Source organism: Carassius gibelio, chromosome B12 (genome assembly GCF_023724105.1).
Source record: "Carassius gibelio isolate Cgi1373 ecotype wild population from Czech Republic chromosome B12, carGib1.2-hapl.c, whole genome shotgun sequence".
NCBI lineage: Eukaryota > Metazoa > Chordata > Actinopteri > Cypriniformes > Cyprinidae > Carassius > Carassius gibelio.
In genome coordinates this window covers 20468578-20487993 of record NC_068407.1, presented here as the reverse complement: position 1 = coordinate 20487993, position 19416 = coordinate 20468578, and the positions used below count along the sequence as shown (strand labels likewise).

Here is a 19416-nt window from a genome sequence, read left to right as displayed (position 1 = left end):
CTCTCCCGTTAATGCTCTGCTTTCATCGCTTGTTTCACTGCTTTGCTCAGGGTGCCGTGGCTCACTTAAAGGGATAGTTCACCCAAAAATGAAAATGTGATGTTTATTTCTTACCCCCAGGGCAGCCGAGATGTAGGTGACTTTCTTTTTTTAAGTTTTTTAACTGAAGCTGTCAGTCTTGTAATGGAAGTGGCTGAGAATTACGGCTAAAACATACACAAACAACCAAATTAAACCCTGCGTCTTGTGAAGATACACTGATGTGTAAAGACACAAAACGATCAGTCTGTGCTAGAAACTGAACAGTATTTATATAGTTTTATTTACCTCTGATTATCGTCGTCTCCTTGCTTTAATGACAGATCGCAGACTAGATATAAGTGCATTACTGCCAAAACACCTACATTTCGGCTTCCCTGGGGGTAAGCAGATACCCAGCAGATTTTCAATTTTTGGGTGGACTATCCCTTTAAATTAATATCAGCTCCCCGTTTGAAACAAATGTGCGTGTGTTCAAACTACGATCACACGATCTCCAAAGTCTCTATTGTGAAATTGAAATAATGTATTATATAGATGAATTTTAGCACGTTAGGCTATCTATAAGAGACCTAACCGATACGTTTTTGTGCTCAGGAGCCGATCAAAGTGAGAATGCGGAGCGATCGGAGGTCCAGGCGATCATTGAGTCCACTCCAGAGCTGGACATGGATCTGAGTGGATGCCAAGGCTCCAGGTACATCCACACGGATTCAGTCATTCCTTCATTCACAGTGCTCTCCTTATCACAGCGAGCAGAGGATCAGAGGATCTTCAGTCCGTACACAACCATCTGGACGTTGTTAGTCTCACGTCTGTTCTTCCTCTGGGTTTGTTTCTAGCACTCCCACTAAAGGCTTCGAGAACATGGCCTTTGACCGTAACACTGACTCTCTCTTCGAGGAGCTCTCGTCCGCAGGAACCGATCTCATAGGAGACGTGGATGAAGGCGCTGATCTGCTGGGTAAGTTCTCAGTCAACCAGAGCATGCCTTAAATTAGAGGAACAGTTCAAACAACAAATTAATATTTACTCACAAAACCTGTGTGAATTTCTTTCTTCCTTAAATGATGGATTTTTGAAGAAAGTCCTGGCCACTCCTCAATGTAATGAAAGTGAATGAGATCGAAAAGTGTAAAATAATATAAATAACTTGTGCTCTACATTCCAAGTCCTCTGAAGCCATACAGATAAAATCAATACTTGAAATATAAACATGTAACTAATTTAATAGATTCACTTGATATATTAAAATATACTATATAGGTATATAAGAAAAACAAATAAATTGACAAAAACTATATAAAAATTGCTAAAACATATTCGAAAAATCTATAAAAAAAAATAAAATGATGTGTGCTGTCAAATGATTAATGGTGATTAATTGAATCCAAAACAAAAGTTTTTCTTTACTTTACAAATACTTTTTTTTTAAAAATAATATATGTGTGTACTGTGTATATTTATTATGTATATATAAACACACACACATACAGGTAATATTTTGAAAATATTTAAATGTCTTGTTATTATATATAAATATATTGAACACATAAAAATAACATAATTTTCTTAAATATATGCACGTGTTTGTATTTATATAAACATAATAAATATACACATTATACACACACACATTATGTAAACAAGATCGTTTGACAGCACAAAAAAACTAATAAAAATTTACAATTTGACTGAAAACCGAAAATATTAAAAAGCAAATTCAAAATTTTAATACAAACTATAAAATGACAAAAAAAAATACAATTTAAATAGATAAATAGAAACAAAAACTGTAGTGGTATGATAATGATATTAAAATAACACTACTTTTGAGTTCTGTGAAAAGTCCATATTGAATGTTTTGTGTGTGTGTGTGTGAGTGTGTGCCTGTTGTATCTTTATCCTTCTTGTCATTCTATTCTAACAGTGGAGACATCAGTCATTAGTTCTTTTATTCATCATCTTATCTTAACCCATCATTCCTCACTGACGTTCACAGCGCATCTAATCATGTCTTTTTTCCTCCATGTTTGTGGCGCTTCATTTGTGGCTTTTCTTTCCCCCAGACGAGTTCTCTGGTGTGTATGTTTACACTCCTCTTTATTTTCATACACTGTATCCTCACCAGGTGCGACACCACAGCTTTCTAGCAGCAAGTAACTTGTCTATTAGGAACCAAGCCACCAAAATATGCTGAGCTGGTTAAGACAAGTTCCTTGATCCTTTTTTTTTTTTTGTTTTTTTTTTGGTATTGCATCTGGTTAAGATACAGTTGTTGTTGTTTTGTAGATCCTTAGTAATTTAGTGTCACTCTTATTGATTTTGGTCATTGACTGACCCTTTCCTTGTTTCTTTTTGGTTTGCATGCCAATTTTAGACATTAATTTCTTTGGTAAGCTTGATTTCTTGATCATTTCTATTCTCCAGAAAAATCAGCATTCATGGGGTTTTCAGAGATTTTTGCTCAAATGTTTTTTTATCATATGAAATCTGCTTTGTATTGCGGTCATGTAGGAATGGGTCGTGAAGTCGAACACCTGATCCATGAGAACACACAGCTACTGGAGACAAAGTAAGTCATATAATATAATATATATACATATAATATAGCATTAGTATGTGGTCTGTGTCAGCTGGGAAACGCCAGAAAGTTTGCATTTAGACCATGTTTCCTCCAAATGCAATGGTTCTATTGCCATCTGCTGTTTTAAAGGAGTTACAGCAATGCTTGAAAAAAACATTTTCACTGATAACTTGTTAGTTTGGGACTGGATTGTGAGTCTTTGAATGATTCATTGAAAAGAATCGGTTCATAAGAGGAAATTGCCTGTGTGTGTGTTGTCTGTCTTATTCAGTCAAGGAGGATCAAGCAATAGAAATACATATTTAATGTCTGTCTAAGGAGTTTTAAACTATACTTATAGTGTAGGTTAAGTTGTGCATAGACATCTATTATTAAAAACACAGACTTGTGTTTCTGAAAGCTGCATTGCTGTGTTTGCTGCAGGAACGCTCTGAATGTGGTGAAGAACGATCTGATCGGTCGTGTGGATGAGCTGGTGTGTGAAAAAGATGTTCTTCAGGGGGAGCTGGAGGTCCTGAGACAGTCCAAAGACAAACTGGAGGAGAAGAACAGAGAGCTGGAGGAGGAGCTCAAAAAGTTTGTCATTCGACACGGAGATGTACTGTATATCAGCGATCCAGACGAACTTGTGTGAGTGACGCTTGTGTGTTTCATCCGAACAGAGTCCGAGCTGAGCTGGAGGAAGCCAAAGTGAAGACGAAAGAGGACGACGATGTAAGCAAGAGTTTGGATGCAGTGTGGATTAGGATTGCAGAGCATTCGACTCCTCACCGTTTCATTAGATCTCAGTTCATGAAGTCGAGATGCAATGACAAAACAATGACATTTATGAGTTAGTGTCGTCGCGATACAAAAAATACTTCAATGCAATACTTTTGAAAATATCTGTGTTAAGAACCATTTTGGGTATCACTGTAACAAACTGCCATGAAAACATTTCAACAGGATAAGATCGGAGATTGGGATATAATAACGACAACAGCAGCTACAACAACAATAATAATAATAATAATAATTCTAAAACAGAAATATATTACTGTTGTAATACAACTGCACTGTAAAAACAATGAATATTTAAGAAGTTTATAATTTTATTTAAAACCATTTCATTTATAGTGCTTTTAATTTTGGGACTCGATGATGATACTAATTCAAGTAGAAAGTAGAAAAATGTCTATTTTATAAAAAGCATTTAATTTATACTTTACTATAGTTTAATTAAAGTACTTACGACTTCATTTCTTCGCTTGCAAGAATTAAACCTTTAAACTTTAATATTTTTTTGCTAATTAAAATTTCTGGAATTTAATAATAATAATAATAATAATTCTAAGAAAGAAAAATATTGCTATTTTAATACAACTGCATTGTAAAAAAAAATTATTATCTACATTTTTACTGTAGCAAAATTACAAAATGCATGAGTTTAAAGAGTTAAACACTAAAGCTTTGGTATTTTCCTCTGAAACTGAAGCTCTGCTGTCTGAGCTTGAGATTAAAAAAACTGTTTCTAAGACAGAAATATATTACTATTGTAATGCAGCTGCGCTATGAAAAATATATTTTACAAGTATATTCATTATTTTGCTTCACATTAGAAATCAGTCAGATGCTGCATTAATTTGGGGAAATTATGCAAGTGTGTAGCACCAATGCACATTGTGTTCCCAAAAATATGTGTCCCTGGAGCACAAAACCAGTCTTGAGTCTCTGGGGTATATTTGTAGCAATACCAAAAAATACATTGTATGGGTCTCTTATTCCAAAAATCATTAGGATGTTAAAATCATGTTCCATGAAGATATTTTGTAAATTTCTTACCATAAATATATCAAACTTAATTTTTGATTAATATGCATTGCTAATAATTCATTTGGACAACTTAAAGCTTCAACTTCTATTTAGATTTTTTTTTACTCCGTCAGATTCCAGATTTTCCAATAATTATAACTCATCCAACCAAGCGTTGTCCTCCTAAAAAACCATACATCAATGGAAAAACTGATGTATTCAGCTTTCAGATTATTTATAAATGCAGAGATGTATCGATGTATAAACAGTATTTTAGACTAAACTATTTCAAACGATCAGCTGTGCTGTGTTTCCCTCAGAGCGACGTGCCGACAGCCCAGAGGAAGCGCTTCACACGGGTGGAGATGGCCCGGGTCCTGATGGAGAGAAACCAGTATAAAGAGAGACTGATGGAGCTGCAGGAGGCCGTCAGGTGGACGGAGATGATCCGGTCAGTCACTGTGATCTCAACACTCAAACCATCACAGCTTGTGCCTTCCTCTCAACCCTGTGTCTTCTTCAATGCAGAGCATCGAGAGAGAATCCGGCTTTGTCCGAGAAGAAAAAGTCCAGTATCTGGCAGTTGTGAGCAGCCTTTTTTTTTCCCTTCTCCTCAAAGTTGTGTTTTATTAGTTTGTGTGGTTTGGCGATCAATCTCTGTTTTCCCCTTCTCGTTTTATGTCCCTCTTTTATTTGTTTTCCTTCTAGGATGTAGGTAAATCTTAGAAATCCTAGTAAATCTTGCACTTTGTTTGATCCTTGAATCCAAAAATGTGTTCTTGGACATGGGAATGGGGTTTCTTTAAAGCTTTAACAGCGGTATAACAAAAGCATAACAGGAATTTACAGCTAGACTGTTACATTACATTAAACTTTACTAATGCTCAAGCGTTCATTACACTTGTTTTTAAAGGATTTGGCACCTAAGAGCCTGCGGGGGGCTTGTTTTTGTTGGTTTGAAATGCCATTCCCAGGTCATGCTGGTCTAGCTGGGGTTTTGGGGGCATTTAAGGTTTTGCATCTATTTTAAACCCATTCATTCTCCTCTTGTGTGCTCCTGTGTTTTCTGTAACCCCGTTCATGTTGTCCTGTGTGTTTGCAGAAGGTGTGTTGGGTCAGGGGAAACGGATATCAGGCGTTTGTTTAGTTCATTGAATGTTTGTGGAAGGATTTGCATGATTTGGCTTGATGAAGTGCAATAATAGAAGAGCTTTATTCACCAGTTTCAGGTCACATTTGACTAACCGCTCCCTCTGAAAGCCTTTAGGAGGAAGATTATTTAATTACACAAAAACAGACAAAAAAATATTATTTATTTGAATATCTTTAGTTTTTTTTTTTTTCTTGGAAATTAATATTTTCTGAAACCACTACACACTTACTATTTAAAAGTTCGGGGTTTGTAAGATAATGTTTCTAATGTTTTTTTTAAAGTCTCGCCAAGGCTGCATTTATTTGATCGTAAAAACTGTAAAAATTTTAAATATTATTACAATTTAAATACTTTTTTTTTTTATTCTGTGAGCATTTGTTACATTGTAATATATTCCTGCGATCACAGCTGTTTTTTCGTCATCATTCCTCCAGTCTTCAGTGTCACATGATCTTCAGAAATCATTCTGATTCGCTGCTCAAAAAGAAACAATTCTGATAATTATCAATGATACATTTTATCTTTCAGGATTCTTTGATGAACAGTAAGTTCAAAAGAACAGCATGCGTTTGAAATAGAATCATTTGTAACATTTATAAATAAATCTTTACAGTCACTTTTGATCTATTTAATGAATAAAAGCATCCCAAAGTTTTGTACAGCAGTGTATTGAATGAAGTAAAACCGAAAGGAGGCGCTTCAGAGAACAGTGTTCAGGCGTTCAGCATGTGCTGTCTGCATGTTGTGGTCATGGTTAGATATCTGACGGTCGGGTCAGTGGTTTATCGCAGGACTGTGTTGAAGGGCTTTGCACATGTTTGGGACGTGACCCTACCACCCCATAACGGTTAACCTTTGACCTCTAACTGCTGCTGCGCTTGTGTCTGCATATGAGTCTCTGTGTCTGTCTCTCCCCACGTCCCTCAGTTTCAGCAGGCTCTTCAGCTCTTCATCCAGCACCACAGCGAAGAAACCCGATGCGCCGGTTAACATGAAATACAACGCACCCACCTCACACGTCGTCCCTTCGGTGAAGAAGAGGAGCAGCACCCTCGCTCAGCTTCCTGGTGACAAATCCAAAGCCTTTGACTTCCTCAATGAGGAGTGAGTGAGCTTAATATACATCATACTTGAAGTGTGACCCTCATGAGCTTCATAAAACACTGCTGCAGGATTGTAGCGTGGGTCCAAAATGAATTTTTTCACATTCATTTTTTTTTTTTTTTCTTGAGCTGATCAATGTCGGTTGTCTGTTGACTTCCTGTGTGCTTGTCCATGTCCTGTAGGGTTGAGGTGGAGAGCGTAGTGTCTCGTAGAGAGCAGAAGAGAGCTCAGTACAGACAGGTGAAGGCTCACGTACAGAAAGAGGACGGCCGGATGCAGGCGTACGGATGGAGTTTACCTCCAAAATACAAGGTACGTCTCCGACGCTGTGTAACAGAGACTTGTACCATGCATGTTATGAGAAAGTAATGTTGCATATTGATATATTACAAAATGTTCCATTTTTTTATATCTAATGGGTTGCTAAAAGTATTTTATTTATTGTTATGCTGTGTTCAAAGGTTGCAAATGGTGGACAAGGAGACAAAAACCTGCCAGTGCCCGTCTACCTCCAACCGTTAGATGAGAAAGATGCTTCCATGAAGGTGAGACTGTTCTGCGATCGAGTCCTGAGCTCAGGGAGTGTTGTAGTTTGATGGTGTGTGTGTGTGTGTGTGTGTGTAGCTGTGGTGCGCTGCAGGAGTCAATCTCTCAGGTGGAAAAACACGAGACGGAGGCTCCATCGTGGGAGCGAGTGTGTTTTATAAAGATGTGTCTGGAGGAGCGAGTGGTCCCATCATACCCAAGAAGAAGAGAGGATCACAGAGCAGCCTGGAGCGACTGGAGCAGGAGCTCAAGGTCAGGAGACCCAAAAATCACCTACAAAATGTATATGTCATGATGAAGGAAATGCATGCAAAATCTTTTTTTTTTTTTTTTGTATGCACTGGTCAATTCTATAACATGTCTTCCTTCAGACTAGTAGACAAATACACATTTAAGTGTTTATTTTATTGCACTAATTATATTTGCATTTGTAGATTTAAATTCCCATCCATGTCTTTAATGGAAATATTAGTGTTTTTTCATCTCCACTTTAGCATCACTTACATACACTAAACTTTATAAAGTTTTATCAGTATTATATGCATATCTCAAGGGGTTTACAGAGGGGTTTGTTCAGGTATATATAGTTTACCCGAGTCATTTTATCCCTGAAAACGTGATTCTGTTTCTGTCTGTTGACAGTATATTCTGATTTATGGAGTGGTAAAAAGAGAAATCCAAAATTCCATCCGGAATGTCAACAAATTCAAACAAGAATTTTTGAATGTATCCAGTGTTCTGATTTCTGTTCTGAAAATTAACATCAAATATGATGGAAATGTATATGCAAGGGATACACTGAAATTAAAATTCTTGGCCAAAGCTGAACAATATGAAACACTGGGCCAAAGAGAGAATAAATAACAAAACAACAATTTAATAATATTTACTTAACAATTATTATTTTAATTATTTATTATTTTTACTTTCTAGCAGACATTCCAACAAAGCACAATTTAATTTAAAATTAATAAGTTAGTAAAATAATATTTTGGGGCATTTTTGAGGCCCACTTCTTGAATCAGGCATGTATTTTTTATTTTATTTTTTACTGTACAAATAAATGCAGCCTTGCTGAGCAGAAGAGTATTATAAAAAAATATTAGAACATATTACAGATCCCAGTTTGAACACTGTGTGAATGTAAAAAATAAATTTATTAATAGAGCGATCATAATTGTTAATTATCCTTATTATTGTCTCACTATTTTATTTTACAGAACAACAGTAAAATTATAATATAATTTTTTTTTTTTACATTTAATTAGATACCGGTAATACTTAATATGCAAAACTATTTTCATCATGTAAGATAAGCAAATTAGTGCATATTTAATTCATATTTTTTTTCTATGTCTACATATCTGTTCTAGAAATGTATATTCAAATATATTTATAAAAAAAAAATGCAAATAAAAAAAAATCAAAGAACAGAAATCTGACCTTTGTGAAAATAGTCATGTTATGCTTCATTTGCATATTTCAACATTTCAGCAAATGTGAGATTTCTAAAACCTCAGATTTAATCAGAGGGGGGAGTGTGGGGATGTCTGTTCTTTAACATGTAAATCCAGTGGTGTCTTGCTGTAATTCTTTAATGTTGTGTTACTGTGTGTGTGATCAGGAGCAGGAGAAGGAGCTGCGGCATCACGATGAGCTCTCCAGCCTGGTGTGGATCTGCACCACTACACACTCCACCTCTAAAGTCATAGTCATCGACGCCAACCAGCCCGGAAACATCCTGGAGAACTTCTTTGTCTGCAACTCTCACGTGCTGTGCATCACCAGCGTACCTGGTCAGACAATGCACTGAGACCTTAATTATAACCTCTCCACAAATGCTTAAGGTTTGAACCAGTTCTCTGTGTGTTTGTCAGGCGCTCGTGAGACGGATTATCCTGCAGGAGAGGAGCTGAGCGCAGACGGTGAGGCTTCTAAGGTCAGCTGTACGGCTTCAAACAGCTCCACAGGTTTTGATGGAGGTCTGGAAGGCATCACTGTCATGGGCTGCTCTGCAGAAGGATCTGTGGCGATCCCTCAAACCGTCTGCACCAACACCATAGAGTCCTCAGACACTGGTAACACAGCATCTGACACAACCACACTAACAGGCAAAAAATATAATTAATGCATGTTTTATTTACACCATTTTTTTGCAATAGAAACTTTCCTTTTAACATAAAGTAACACTGTTTTATGGCAATAGCAAGAGTTTTGGAAGAATAAGCCAGTCACACACACACACACACAAAAAGTAGCACTTCACAAAAATTTATTCCTTAACCCTTTCGAGTCGATTAACGCATATATGCGTTTTGAGTCATTTTCACCTGATAACCCCGATAAGAACTTAAATTACACTCTCAGTTTTAATCGTACAGATAAGAGCAATACATCAATCGAATCTGTAAAGGGTCTAGTTTTTTTTGGATACAGACATAATAACAAAAAACCTTTGTGCACTTATAAAATAAAGATAACAAACAAGGTGCGCTGTCTACAGTCTTTGTCTCCGCTGATCGTCATGTACAAACATTTCATTAAAATGAACTGTAACTCTGTGCATACTCAACGAAGAGACATGAGAGAGATATCTATAGAAAGCCTGGAATGTCTACTTTTAAACTAAACAAGTGCTGCCGAAAACAAATATTCTGAGATAAAGTAATCCATATGAAAACAACGCAATGTCTGTTTTTCATATCTCCGCTCATTATATCTAATGTGACCACGCCCCCGCGCTTAACGCGCTATTCAGATTCAAACTGAAGCGCGCGGCTTGAATACGCCCACACAGAAGAAAAAGCAGCCAGACTATTCTTCAAGTTTTTATTTTATTTTACTGTTTGCTTCGCGATGAGAGGACTAAGACATAATTCACCCCAAAAAGATGTGATGTGGTTGAGGATTTGAGAAATGGATTTCCTCAGAAAAAAGAATGAAGCACTTTATTCAGCAGAGATCATAAACATGAGTAAGTCTCTTTTTATTTATTTGTACTAGTTTTCACATAACGTGTAAACATTTTACTAGTTAGACTTTTTCCAAATACTTTTTCCAAACTATAATTCCTGACTAAATGTATAATCAAGTGAAACATTATGAAGTTTCAATAACAATATACAATACTATACCATTCAAAAGCTTGATGTATATAATATAAATGTGACAAATAGAGATAACTCTAACAAATGTAAAAACAATGCAGTTCTTTCGATTTATTCCCCCTAAAAAAACCTGAAAAATATTATCAGCTCTTTTCAACATTAATAATAATAATAATAATAATAATAATAATAATAATAATAATAATAATAATAATAATAATAATAATGATGATGATAATAAATGGGGTTTATTTGGTAGAAAATAAGATTGTTAAAAGGATTTCTGAAGGATTGTGTGACTAGAGAAAGGATGCCAAAAAATTTGAAAGTCAGCTTTGATTGTCCCTAATAAACTGTTTAACTGCTCCCCCAAGTGGATATTAAATTATGTTGTGGGATAATTAAATATATTCTTAATAAACTACAAACATAAAATTATATACTTTTATTTTGTTCTCACATTCTTTCTTGTAAGTCCTCCCTCAGTGGCACAGTTGAATGGGAGGCTCATTATGCAGCTCATTATGCAGGCCTTTGTCTTCTCAGGTGTAAATCACAATGATATTCATGATAGTTGATGCCTACTCGCATATGACTTTTACCAACAAAAAGTGTTTTAGAAAATTTAAATCAATATATTGTTTTCTGTGAGTGAGTAAACAAGATGATTTTCACATCATTCAGAAAGAAAAATTCTAGGCTACAAGCTCCAGTTCTCAACTTTTCCGGCAACCAATGTTATGTATTTGTTTTATTGCCTTATTCAAGTGATTTAACATTTTTAGTTTTTCACTAACCATGCATAACACTTTTTTTCTCAAAAATACAATCATGTACATGAATGCATTTCACATATTATTATAGCCCAGTTTGTGCTGATTACAGTGATATTAGACTTTACCCATTTAGATATTTATAAGAAACTGAAAAAAGCACAAATGTCAGGGCATGACAAAACTTCTCAAGGCCCCAAAAATACCCTTAGACTCCAGAGGGTTAATGCATAAAAAAGAAATGAAAATGTTTTCCAAAAAAAATTATAATTGTTACCCACAAAATGAACGTATGCAGAGCAGTGCAAAGTCTTAATAAATATTCAGCCTTTAAAACGACTTGGCTTTTTGACTGGCATTGCAAATCAATTTTTTATGTTCAAGGTTTTTTTTGTCCCATTACACTAGAAATTAGATCAGAATTAATGAGTTAATGTAAACTGAGTTGCAGACTATTTCATGTTGACTTGAAGACCCTTTGCCTTTTAAAAATTCATCTGTTTGTTTATATCAACCGAGAATTTAATGGGAAGCCAATGAAGGGATGATAAAACGTGGGAAATGTGATCCCTCTTTTTAGACCCAGTCAAAAGTCTTGCCGCAAGCTTGCAATCTTGACAATGAAGATTGAGGAAAACCAGAATAAAAAGAGTTACAATAATCAAATCGAGATGTAACAAGTCCATGAATCACAACTTCCATTTCCTTCCTTGAAACTCCTTGAACTTTGAAATAGATCTCTCATGGAAAAAACTTGTTCTAATAACAGCGCTAATTTGTTTATCAAAAAATAAAGAGAGTCAGTCACTACAAGAGTCGTACATTAGTTGAAAGTGGACCTAATTGAGCTTTTAAAGCAGGAGACGAGGACAACCTAATATTAAAACCCAGTTTTATCCTCATTTAACTGCAGGATAGTATTACACATCCATGTCTTAATATCATATTAACATTTCAACAATATATCAAATGAAATAGCAGTATCAAGTCTAACTGGCAGATAAAACTGAGAATCATCCACATAACAATGATATGATCTTAGTAATGACACTAGAGCTGCTTTACTGCTGAAATTTAAGTTGTTTCATAATTTATGAATTTTACATTAACACTGTTATTTTACTATTTATTAACTCTTTCCCTGCCAATGTTCAGCCACCGCAAGCATTTTTGATCATTTGCAATTATCAAATAAAAAAATTCTGGCCCACATATTTTTTTGTTTCATGAATATCTGAACATGCAATATATCAAAACAAAGAACACAGCCTCTGCCTTAAAAATAAATGTTTTTAGCTTCATGCAGTAAAATTTTAACAAAAAGCGGAGAAAGACGGTAGAAAACTTCTATCAACACATCCAAAGCTTGCCCGGTCCTATACCATTTCCTGGATTGACATTTTATTCAGTAACGTTAGACCGTTTTGGTCTATGTGCTGTCTAATGCTTGATGATTTAATTATTTTATATATGCATCTGCTTTCATAGGTGATTGCTTGTTTCTGCTTCATCTTGTAGTTTTTGATACAGACGTTCAGTACACTTTAAGATGCGTAATAGCGCCTCCTACCATACACCAGTGAAAACACAGAAACCTGGGATATTCAGTTTATGTAAAGCTGCCTTGAAATGTTGTGTATTGTAGAAAGCACTATAGAAATGAATGTAATGTTTCGTCTCTCTGCAGATGAGGTTTTGGCGCAGCGGCAACAGGACGGGGAAACGACAGCAGAAGAAGCTTTGGAGGCCACAGAGAGTAACAGTAACACGCCTGCAGACGAGAGCCAGCCCGGGATCTACACCGAACATGTGTTCACCGACCCGCTCGGCGTGCAGAACAGCAGAGACACACCATCCAGCTACACACAGAGGTGGGACTTCACCCCTCTCCGTCTGTTATTACAGTGAAGCTGTTTTGAGGTGTATGGAAGTGTCTTGTAACGTGCTGGCTCTGTAGGGAGTGTGATCTGGTGAAGGACGGCGTCAGCTCGATGCCCGAGGAGCAGGATCTCATGAGAGAGGAAGCCAGTAAGATGAGCAGCGTTCTGTCTACAATGTGGCTCGGGGCTCAGAACGGCTGGTGAGTGTCCGGCAAACTCGCCCTCGGTGTTTCTTCCAATCACATGCAATGTGGAAAACGAACAGGGCAAGATTAATCAAAATAAAACCAAAATTATGATAAAGGTTAGTGCACGAAGACTGCTATTTGTGACCCTGGACCACAGAAGTTTCTGGGGTATATTTGTAGTAATAGCCCAAAAAAAAAAAAATTGCATGGCTGAAAATTATAGATTTTTCTTTTATGGCAAAAATCATTAGGATATTAAGTAAAAATCATGTTCCACGAATATATTTTGTACATTTATCATGTTTATATATCAAAACTTATTTATTTTTTTTAGCACTATGCATTGCTAAGAACTTCATTTGGACAACTTTAAAGGCGATTTTCTAAGTATTTAGATTTACACACAAACCATACATCAACGAAAAGCTTATTTGTTCAGCTTTCAGATGATGTATAAATCTCAATTTCGAAATATTCACACTTAAGACTGGTTTTGTGCTCCAGGGTCACTTATAAATATATCCATCTGTGTTTTTGTGAGGCATCAGTCTCTGACAGTGAGAATATGAAGCAAAAACTAAATATGTCTTAGTAAGATAAATAAATATATGCGCTGCATGTTTCAGAGTGAAGCACAACACTTAATTCTTACACGACGGTAGCGTTTGCAGTGTTTCTAACATCTAAAATCAAAATGATTTGTAAAACCCTTTTCCAGTAGTTTACAAACTATTAGAAAGCTAATGCTAACTCACTGATTCAGAATGTACTCTGTTTCAGTGTATACGTGCACTCCTCTGTGGCACAGTGGAGGAAGTGTCTTCACTCCATCAAGTTAAAGGATTCTGTCCTGGGGATTGTGTAAGGAAACTCTTCTCATCTAGATGTGTAAATAAACTACAGCGCTTCCTTCAGCAGCAGCTGCTCATTACTCTTTCTTTTCTTCTGTGAAGTCATGTGAAAGGACGTGTTCTGGTAGCTTTGGCTGATGGCACGCTTGCAATCTTCCACAGAGGTGTCGGTAAGACTGATTTTTTTTTTAAACTAATGTAGTACCTTAAAGATGTTAATTACAGTACATTCAGCCATACTACAAATACAATGCACGCCAGACCAGAATAAACGCTCTTTTAATGAAGGATATTTGTGTTGCAGACGGCCAGTGGGATTTGACCAACTACCACCTGTTGGATCTGGGCCGTCCGCATCACTCCATCCGCTGCATGACTGTAGTGCATGACAAGGTCTGGTGTGGATACAGGAACAAGATCTATGTGGTGCAACCCAAAGCCATGAAGATCGAGGTATGACTTTTCTGACTTTTTGTGAGGTAACATGCCTCTAACATATCTCTCAGATACACTAGTGTTCAAAAGTGTTTATTGTTTTAAATCTATATATTATGTAAAAATTGCGAGTGCTCTGGTTTCCTCCCACAGCCCAAAGACTGTATATATTCACATATATTCACATAGAAAAGTTATTTTAAATTATAATTTAAAATGTTTTTTATTTTTATTAATTTATGTCTTAATGTATTTTATTTAATAAACATGAGTATTTAATAATTATTTGTTGTTTTTCTATATTAGCTCAAACTCCAAATTAATTAAATTAAAATTAAAAGTTGAACAGTAGAAATGTAATTAAAAAAATATATATATATAAAAAAAAAAGAATCTTACCAACCCATGTTAAGCATAATTATTGCAACATTATATTTTTTAAGATGCTGTTGAATTTTACAATTAAAATTTTTTCAATTACATTTGTCTAAAAATCTTTTAGTTTCATTTAAATGACGTGAAATGCTGCTTCTCTTTTAAAATCAGATTCCTGCTCATGTCTCCCCCTCACATGTGATAAACTCAGTGTAACTCAACAGCTTATTGGTTTACTGTGCCGTTCCTCATGCACAGAAATCCTTCGACGCTCATCCTCGTAAGGAGAGTCAGGTGAGGCAGCTGGCTTGGGACGGGGATGGCATCTGGGTGTCCATTCGTCTGGACTCCACCCTCAGACTCTTCCACGCACACACATACCAGCACCTGCAGGATGTAGACATCGAGCCGTACGTCAGCAAGATGCTGGGTGAGTGCTGCGTTCTCAAAGCATCTGAGAGCCCTGCGTCCCGTTCAGATGACTGATGCTGTGTGTGTCGCAGGCACCGGTAAGCTGGGCTTCTCTTTCGTGAGGATCACCGCTCTGATGGTCTCCTGCAGCCGTCTGTGGGTGGGAACCGGAAACGGTGTGATCATCTCCATCCCTCTGTCAGAGAGTGCGTCAGCCGTGTGCCTCCAGTCATCAGTGGTGAAGTAGTTCTGTGTCATGAGAGTAACCTCATTTTTAATTCCTACGACAGAAAGTAAAGATGCAGCGACGGCGGGGTCAAATCATCCAGGCGGTGCGATCCGTGTGTACGGTGATGAGAGCGGAGATAAAGTCACGACTGGCACATTTGTGCCCTTCTGCTCCATGGCTCACGCCCAGCTGTGCTTCCACGGACACAGAGACGCCGTCAAGTTCTTCACCGCTGTCCCAGGTACAACAGCTGATCAGGAGTACAGTACTGTTCATCTTTTCCAGCTTTTATTTGTGTGATAAACAGCTTAAATAATGGATTGTATACTAAAAAATACATTTGAGGTAACGAAAGAACTATTACAATAGAGAAGAATAATTAAAAAGCTAGATGGTGTTAGATGACAGATGATATTTCAGTAACTAAAAAGCATGTTTAATAAATGGAAATTATGAAATGTTCATTTGAATTTTTTTTTACTAACAGCGTGTGTCAATGCAAACTGCCTTTTGGCGTTAAAATAGTACTGTAAGGATTTACTAAAGATATTCAGTGAAGAATTAGCGCTGAAAACACATCGACCTGACCTTATTTGATATGCATTTGTAGGAGTTTCTCTTAAAAATGCTAAATTTATGGGAGGAGAGTATTTTAAAAATTAACCACGCAACGTGATTGCAAACATTGGTGCTCGGCAAATTAAGTATTTGCACCATTATTTAACACCCAAAAAGCATGTCTTAAAGCAGCTGGTTAAATTACATTTACATATATGCATTTAGCAGATGCTTTTATCTAAAGCAACTTGCAGTGCATTCAGGCTAGCATGTGTTTCCTGGGAATCGAGCCCACAACCTTTTGCGCTGCTAACACAATGCTTTACCACTGATCCACAGGAACTACAATTTGCGCCACTCTTGGTAGATTGCGCTGGTCATTATGGAAATGAGTCTGTGAATCTTTAATCAGTGCATTGTCAGTAAATCACACACAGACTTTTCCTTCCCATCAGTGCTTTTATGGAATGGTACTCTAACGCTAATTTAGTAAAAGTTTAGTAAATCTGGCCTTAAGAATTCATTTTTATTCCATTACATTTTTTTCTCACAGTTTTTTTAATTAATTAATTTATTAATTTATTTATTGGATTCTGTTTTAAATTTAGAATTAAATGTTTAGATATTTAAATGTTTAATAAAAACTGTCTAACTAATAGAATTCATAAAATGTTAATAATGTATCAGTTAATTGATTTAGAACATGTGGGAATGAATTGATGCAAAAATAAATAAACAAATAAATATAAAAACTAAATGAAAGAATAAAAATGCAGTTCAAAATAATGAATAAAGTGAGGAAAAAGTAATAAAAAAAAATAAAAAAATTATTTTATTTGTCCTCAAGGATGCATTTATTTCTTTAAAAAAAAAAATAATAATTCGAAACTAGGAATCCTGACCCCCATTAAACGCCCATGGTGTTTTTTTCCCTTTTGCAGGGCAGGTGATTCCATCAGCGGGGTCAGGGCTCGAGGCGGCCGCTGACAAGTCCTCCGACCCGTCCTCGCCGGAGCTGGGGAAGTCTGTACTGATCGTGAGCGGAGGAGAGGGTTACATCGACTTCAGGATGGGTGAGTGAGACGCCTCCCGGTGCTGCCGTCCCGTCTGAAACACCTGAGCACTCACACACTCCTCTCTTCCAATCACAGGAGATGAAGGAGGAGACACAGAAAACATGGAGCCCACTCTGAACCTGCAGCCCTTCCTGGCCAAAGCCGAGCGCAGTCACCTGATCGTGTGGCAGGTCATGACCGGCGAGGAGTGACGCGCTCTCTCTACACCTCTTCTTCACCCCTTCTGCTTTATTTAAGACCTTTCTTATAGAAATAATCACGATTATCGACGAAGAATGAAGTATTCATACTGTTTGTGCTTTCACTAAGTTTTCCCGAAGACCTTCGCGCGTGCCGTCTTTGGAAATACAGCGGTTCCTTCACGCAGTGATTTTGGGACAGATGCACGATGCAGCGATCTAGAAGAGCATTTAGGTTTGTTTTCGCTGAAGAAGTGCTTTCTCAATCCTTAAATCATCCAGAAACTCTTGAGCGCAAATGCAATATTTTCATATGAATGTCGCACGGTTACCAAAGGATAGAGAAATTGATTTAATAGCCTCTTTGATGAAAACTGTTTTATCACTCCCCCCGTCAACGTTTTGCTAATCCGCCGTCTTTTTTAACACTAGAGCGGTTTTCACTGAAAGTAGTGCGTAGATAAATGTGCAGAGACGAATGCTTATTTTTATGAGACTTTTGTACAGGTCTTTTAGACTGCAGGCGTGTTGTGCTTGCGTTCGTGCTGAGCTGCTTCGTCTGCAGGACGGCGGAAACAACTTCCTGTCGCAAACTAGCCACTGCAGTATTTATTCCTATGAACGAGCCTTTGCAGTTCAGAATGTAACTTTGTACATTGAATATAAATATATTCGAAATCAGATATGTATATGAAATGTAGACTGCCTGGATTTGAGTTTTTTTTTTTTTGATGATGTAAATCAGGTTGATTGATTTGATTGGTTGATTGTGGGCAGATCAATCTTAATAACAGACTACAGAAATGTACTTTCACTGAGCTATGCACTATTTTTAAAGAACAGCGGGGGGTGTGTGTGTGTGTTGTGTTTAGATGAGTGTGTTATGCCAGCATTTTGTGGACAGGAGGAGTTCACAGTCCCATAATCCTCCATGTTTAGGCACTTCCTGTCTGTAAGAATGGAGCGGACATCAGCGCCCCTTCAATATTTTCATCTCCTCTAAGCTCATCTTTAGCCTTATACTTTTTATTAATCTATTAAACTGACATTTTTGGGGAACTTGGTGTGTTTTTTTTTTTTTTTTTTCAAATGATTAAATGCACAAAGTCTGTCTCTTACTGAGAAGTAAATAAGTAAAATAAAGCAAAGTTTTTATTAAATAGTTTGTTCGTTGAAATGTGTTTGTGTGCTTACAAATGTTAGTAGTAATTACTCTTCATTTTAACATTGTACATTTTAATTCTTGCTCCAGAAATGAAGCCAAAGCAGTTTTGGATCCCTCAGTTTAATGAATGATTGAAATTGTTCATTCATCAAGTGTAACAATGTAACGTTGAAAAAATCAACACTGTTTTAAAACCTCCTGGTTGTCAAACTATGATTGGTGGATCATATTGATAGTGAATCTGACTCTTATCCACCTTATTTTAAACATTAACCATATAAAATAGCACCTTACACTGCTTGATACTTTTTTTATCATGTTATTTGAATATATTATTGTAGTCTTACACTGGTTTGTAGATTAAAGCGTTTTACCGTTAACTGCACTTTGTTATTTTTCCAGTTATTTACCTACAGCAGCTAATGAAGCAGAAGTCTCACAGAAAACAGCTTACTTCAGTGAGGTGAATGCATGCACTGATCACACTGACAGCTGTTGAGTAAAAGTCATTGCAAATGGCTCAGAAAACTGACATAATTCTGAAAAAGGTTTTTTTTTTTGTTACAGTGTAGTTGTACATTCAAGTATTGAGGAATATTAATTATGCATAACATGCATTTAGGATGAGGGTTTGGTTGTGGGTAAGTGCATGTGCATGTAATTATGCATCATTTATTTTTACTATATTAAGTGTATGTAACGTGTAACAAGGACACTATAATAAGAAAGTGTTACTAAAACACTAGCGTTATGTTTGCAGGCGCCTCTTGGTTTTGATGTGTTGTTATATGATGCAATGAACATGCAGATGTTTCCAAGTGTGACTTAAGGCAAGACCACAGAGGTGTATACAGTAAAAATGATTTACAAAACTACGTATGTTATGAAATGCTGTTTAAATGAGATGTTATATAATTTAATATGCACTAATTTGCATATGAAGAGTTTATTTCCAGAAACAGATTTGCA

The 19416-nt window shown here is 36.4% G+C and overlaps 1 protein-coding gene across 3 annotated transcripts in view; it reads left to right on the top strand.

Moving 5' to 3' along the window:
* The window catches only part of spag9b (sperm associated antigen 9b), a 52605-nt gene extending 34264 nt beyond the window's left edge, over positions 1-18341 (top strand). For all 3 annotated transcript variants that reach the window (XM_052570318.1, XM_052570317.1, XM_052570319.1), the window contains 23 exons: positions 637-736; positions 882-1003; positions 2557-2614; positions 3050-3202; positions 3289-3340; positions 4738-4868; positions 4946-5002; positions 6498-6674; positions 6857-6986; positions 7136-7219; positions 7299-7472; positions 8845-9016; positions 9098-9298; positions 12788-12971; positions 13058-13180; positions 13949-14029; positions 14122-14189; positions 14324-14472; positions 15088-15259; positions 15333-15446; positions 15531-15710; positions 16969-17100; positions 17179-18341. In XM_052570318.1, coding sequence (XP_052426278.1) covers positions 637-736; positions 882-1003; positions 2557-2614; positions 3050-3202; positions 3289-3340; positions 4738-4868; positions 4946-5002; positions 6498-6674; positions 6857-6986; positions 7136-7219; positions 7299-7472; positions 8845-9016; positions 9098-9298; positions 12788-12971; positions 13058-13180; positions 13949-14029; positions 14122-14189; positions 14324-14472; positions 15088-15259; positions 15333-15446; positions 15531-15710; positions 16969-17100; positions 17179-17294 — 2930 coding nt within the window. In that variant the 3' untranslated portion in view covers positions 17295-18341. The remainder of the gene's footprint in view (positions 1-636; positions 737-881; positions 1004-2556; positions 2615-3049; positions 3203-3288; positions 3341-4737; positions 4869-4945; positions 5003-6497; positions 6675-6856; positions 6987-7135; positions 7220-7298; positions 7473-8844; positions 9017-9097; positions 9299-12787; positions 12972-13057; positions 13181-13948; positions 14030-14121; positions 14190-14323; positions 14473-15087; positions 15260-15332; positions 15447-15530; positions 15711-16968; positions 17101-17178) is intronic.
* The last annotated feature ends 1075 nt before the right edge of the window (positions 18342-19416 follow it).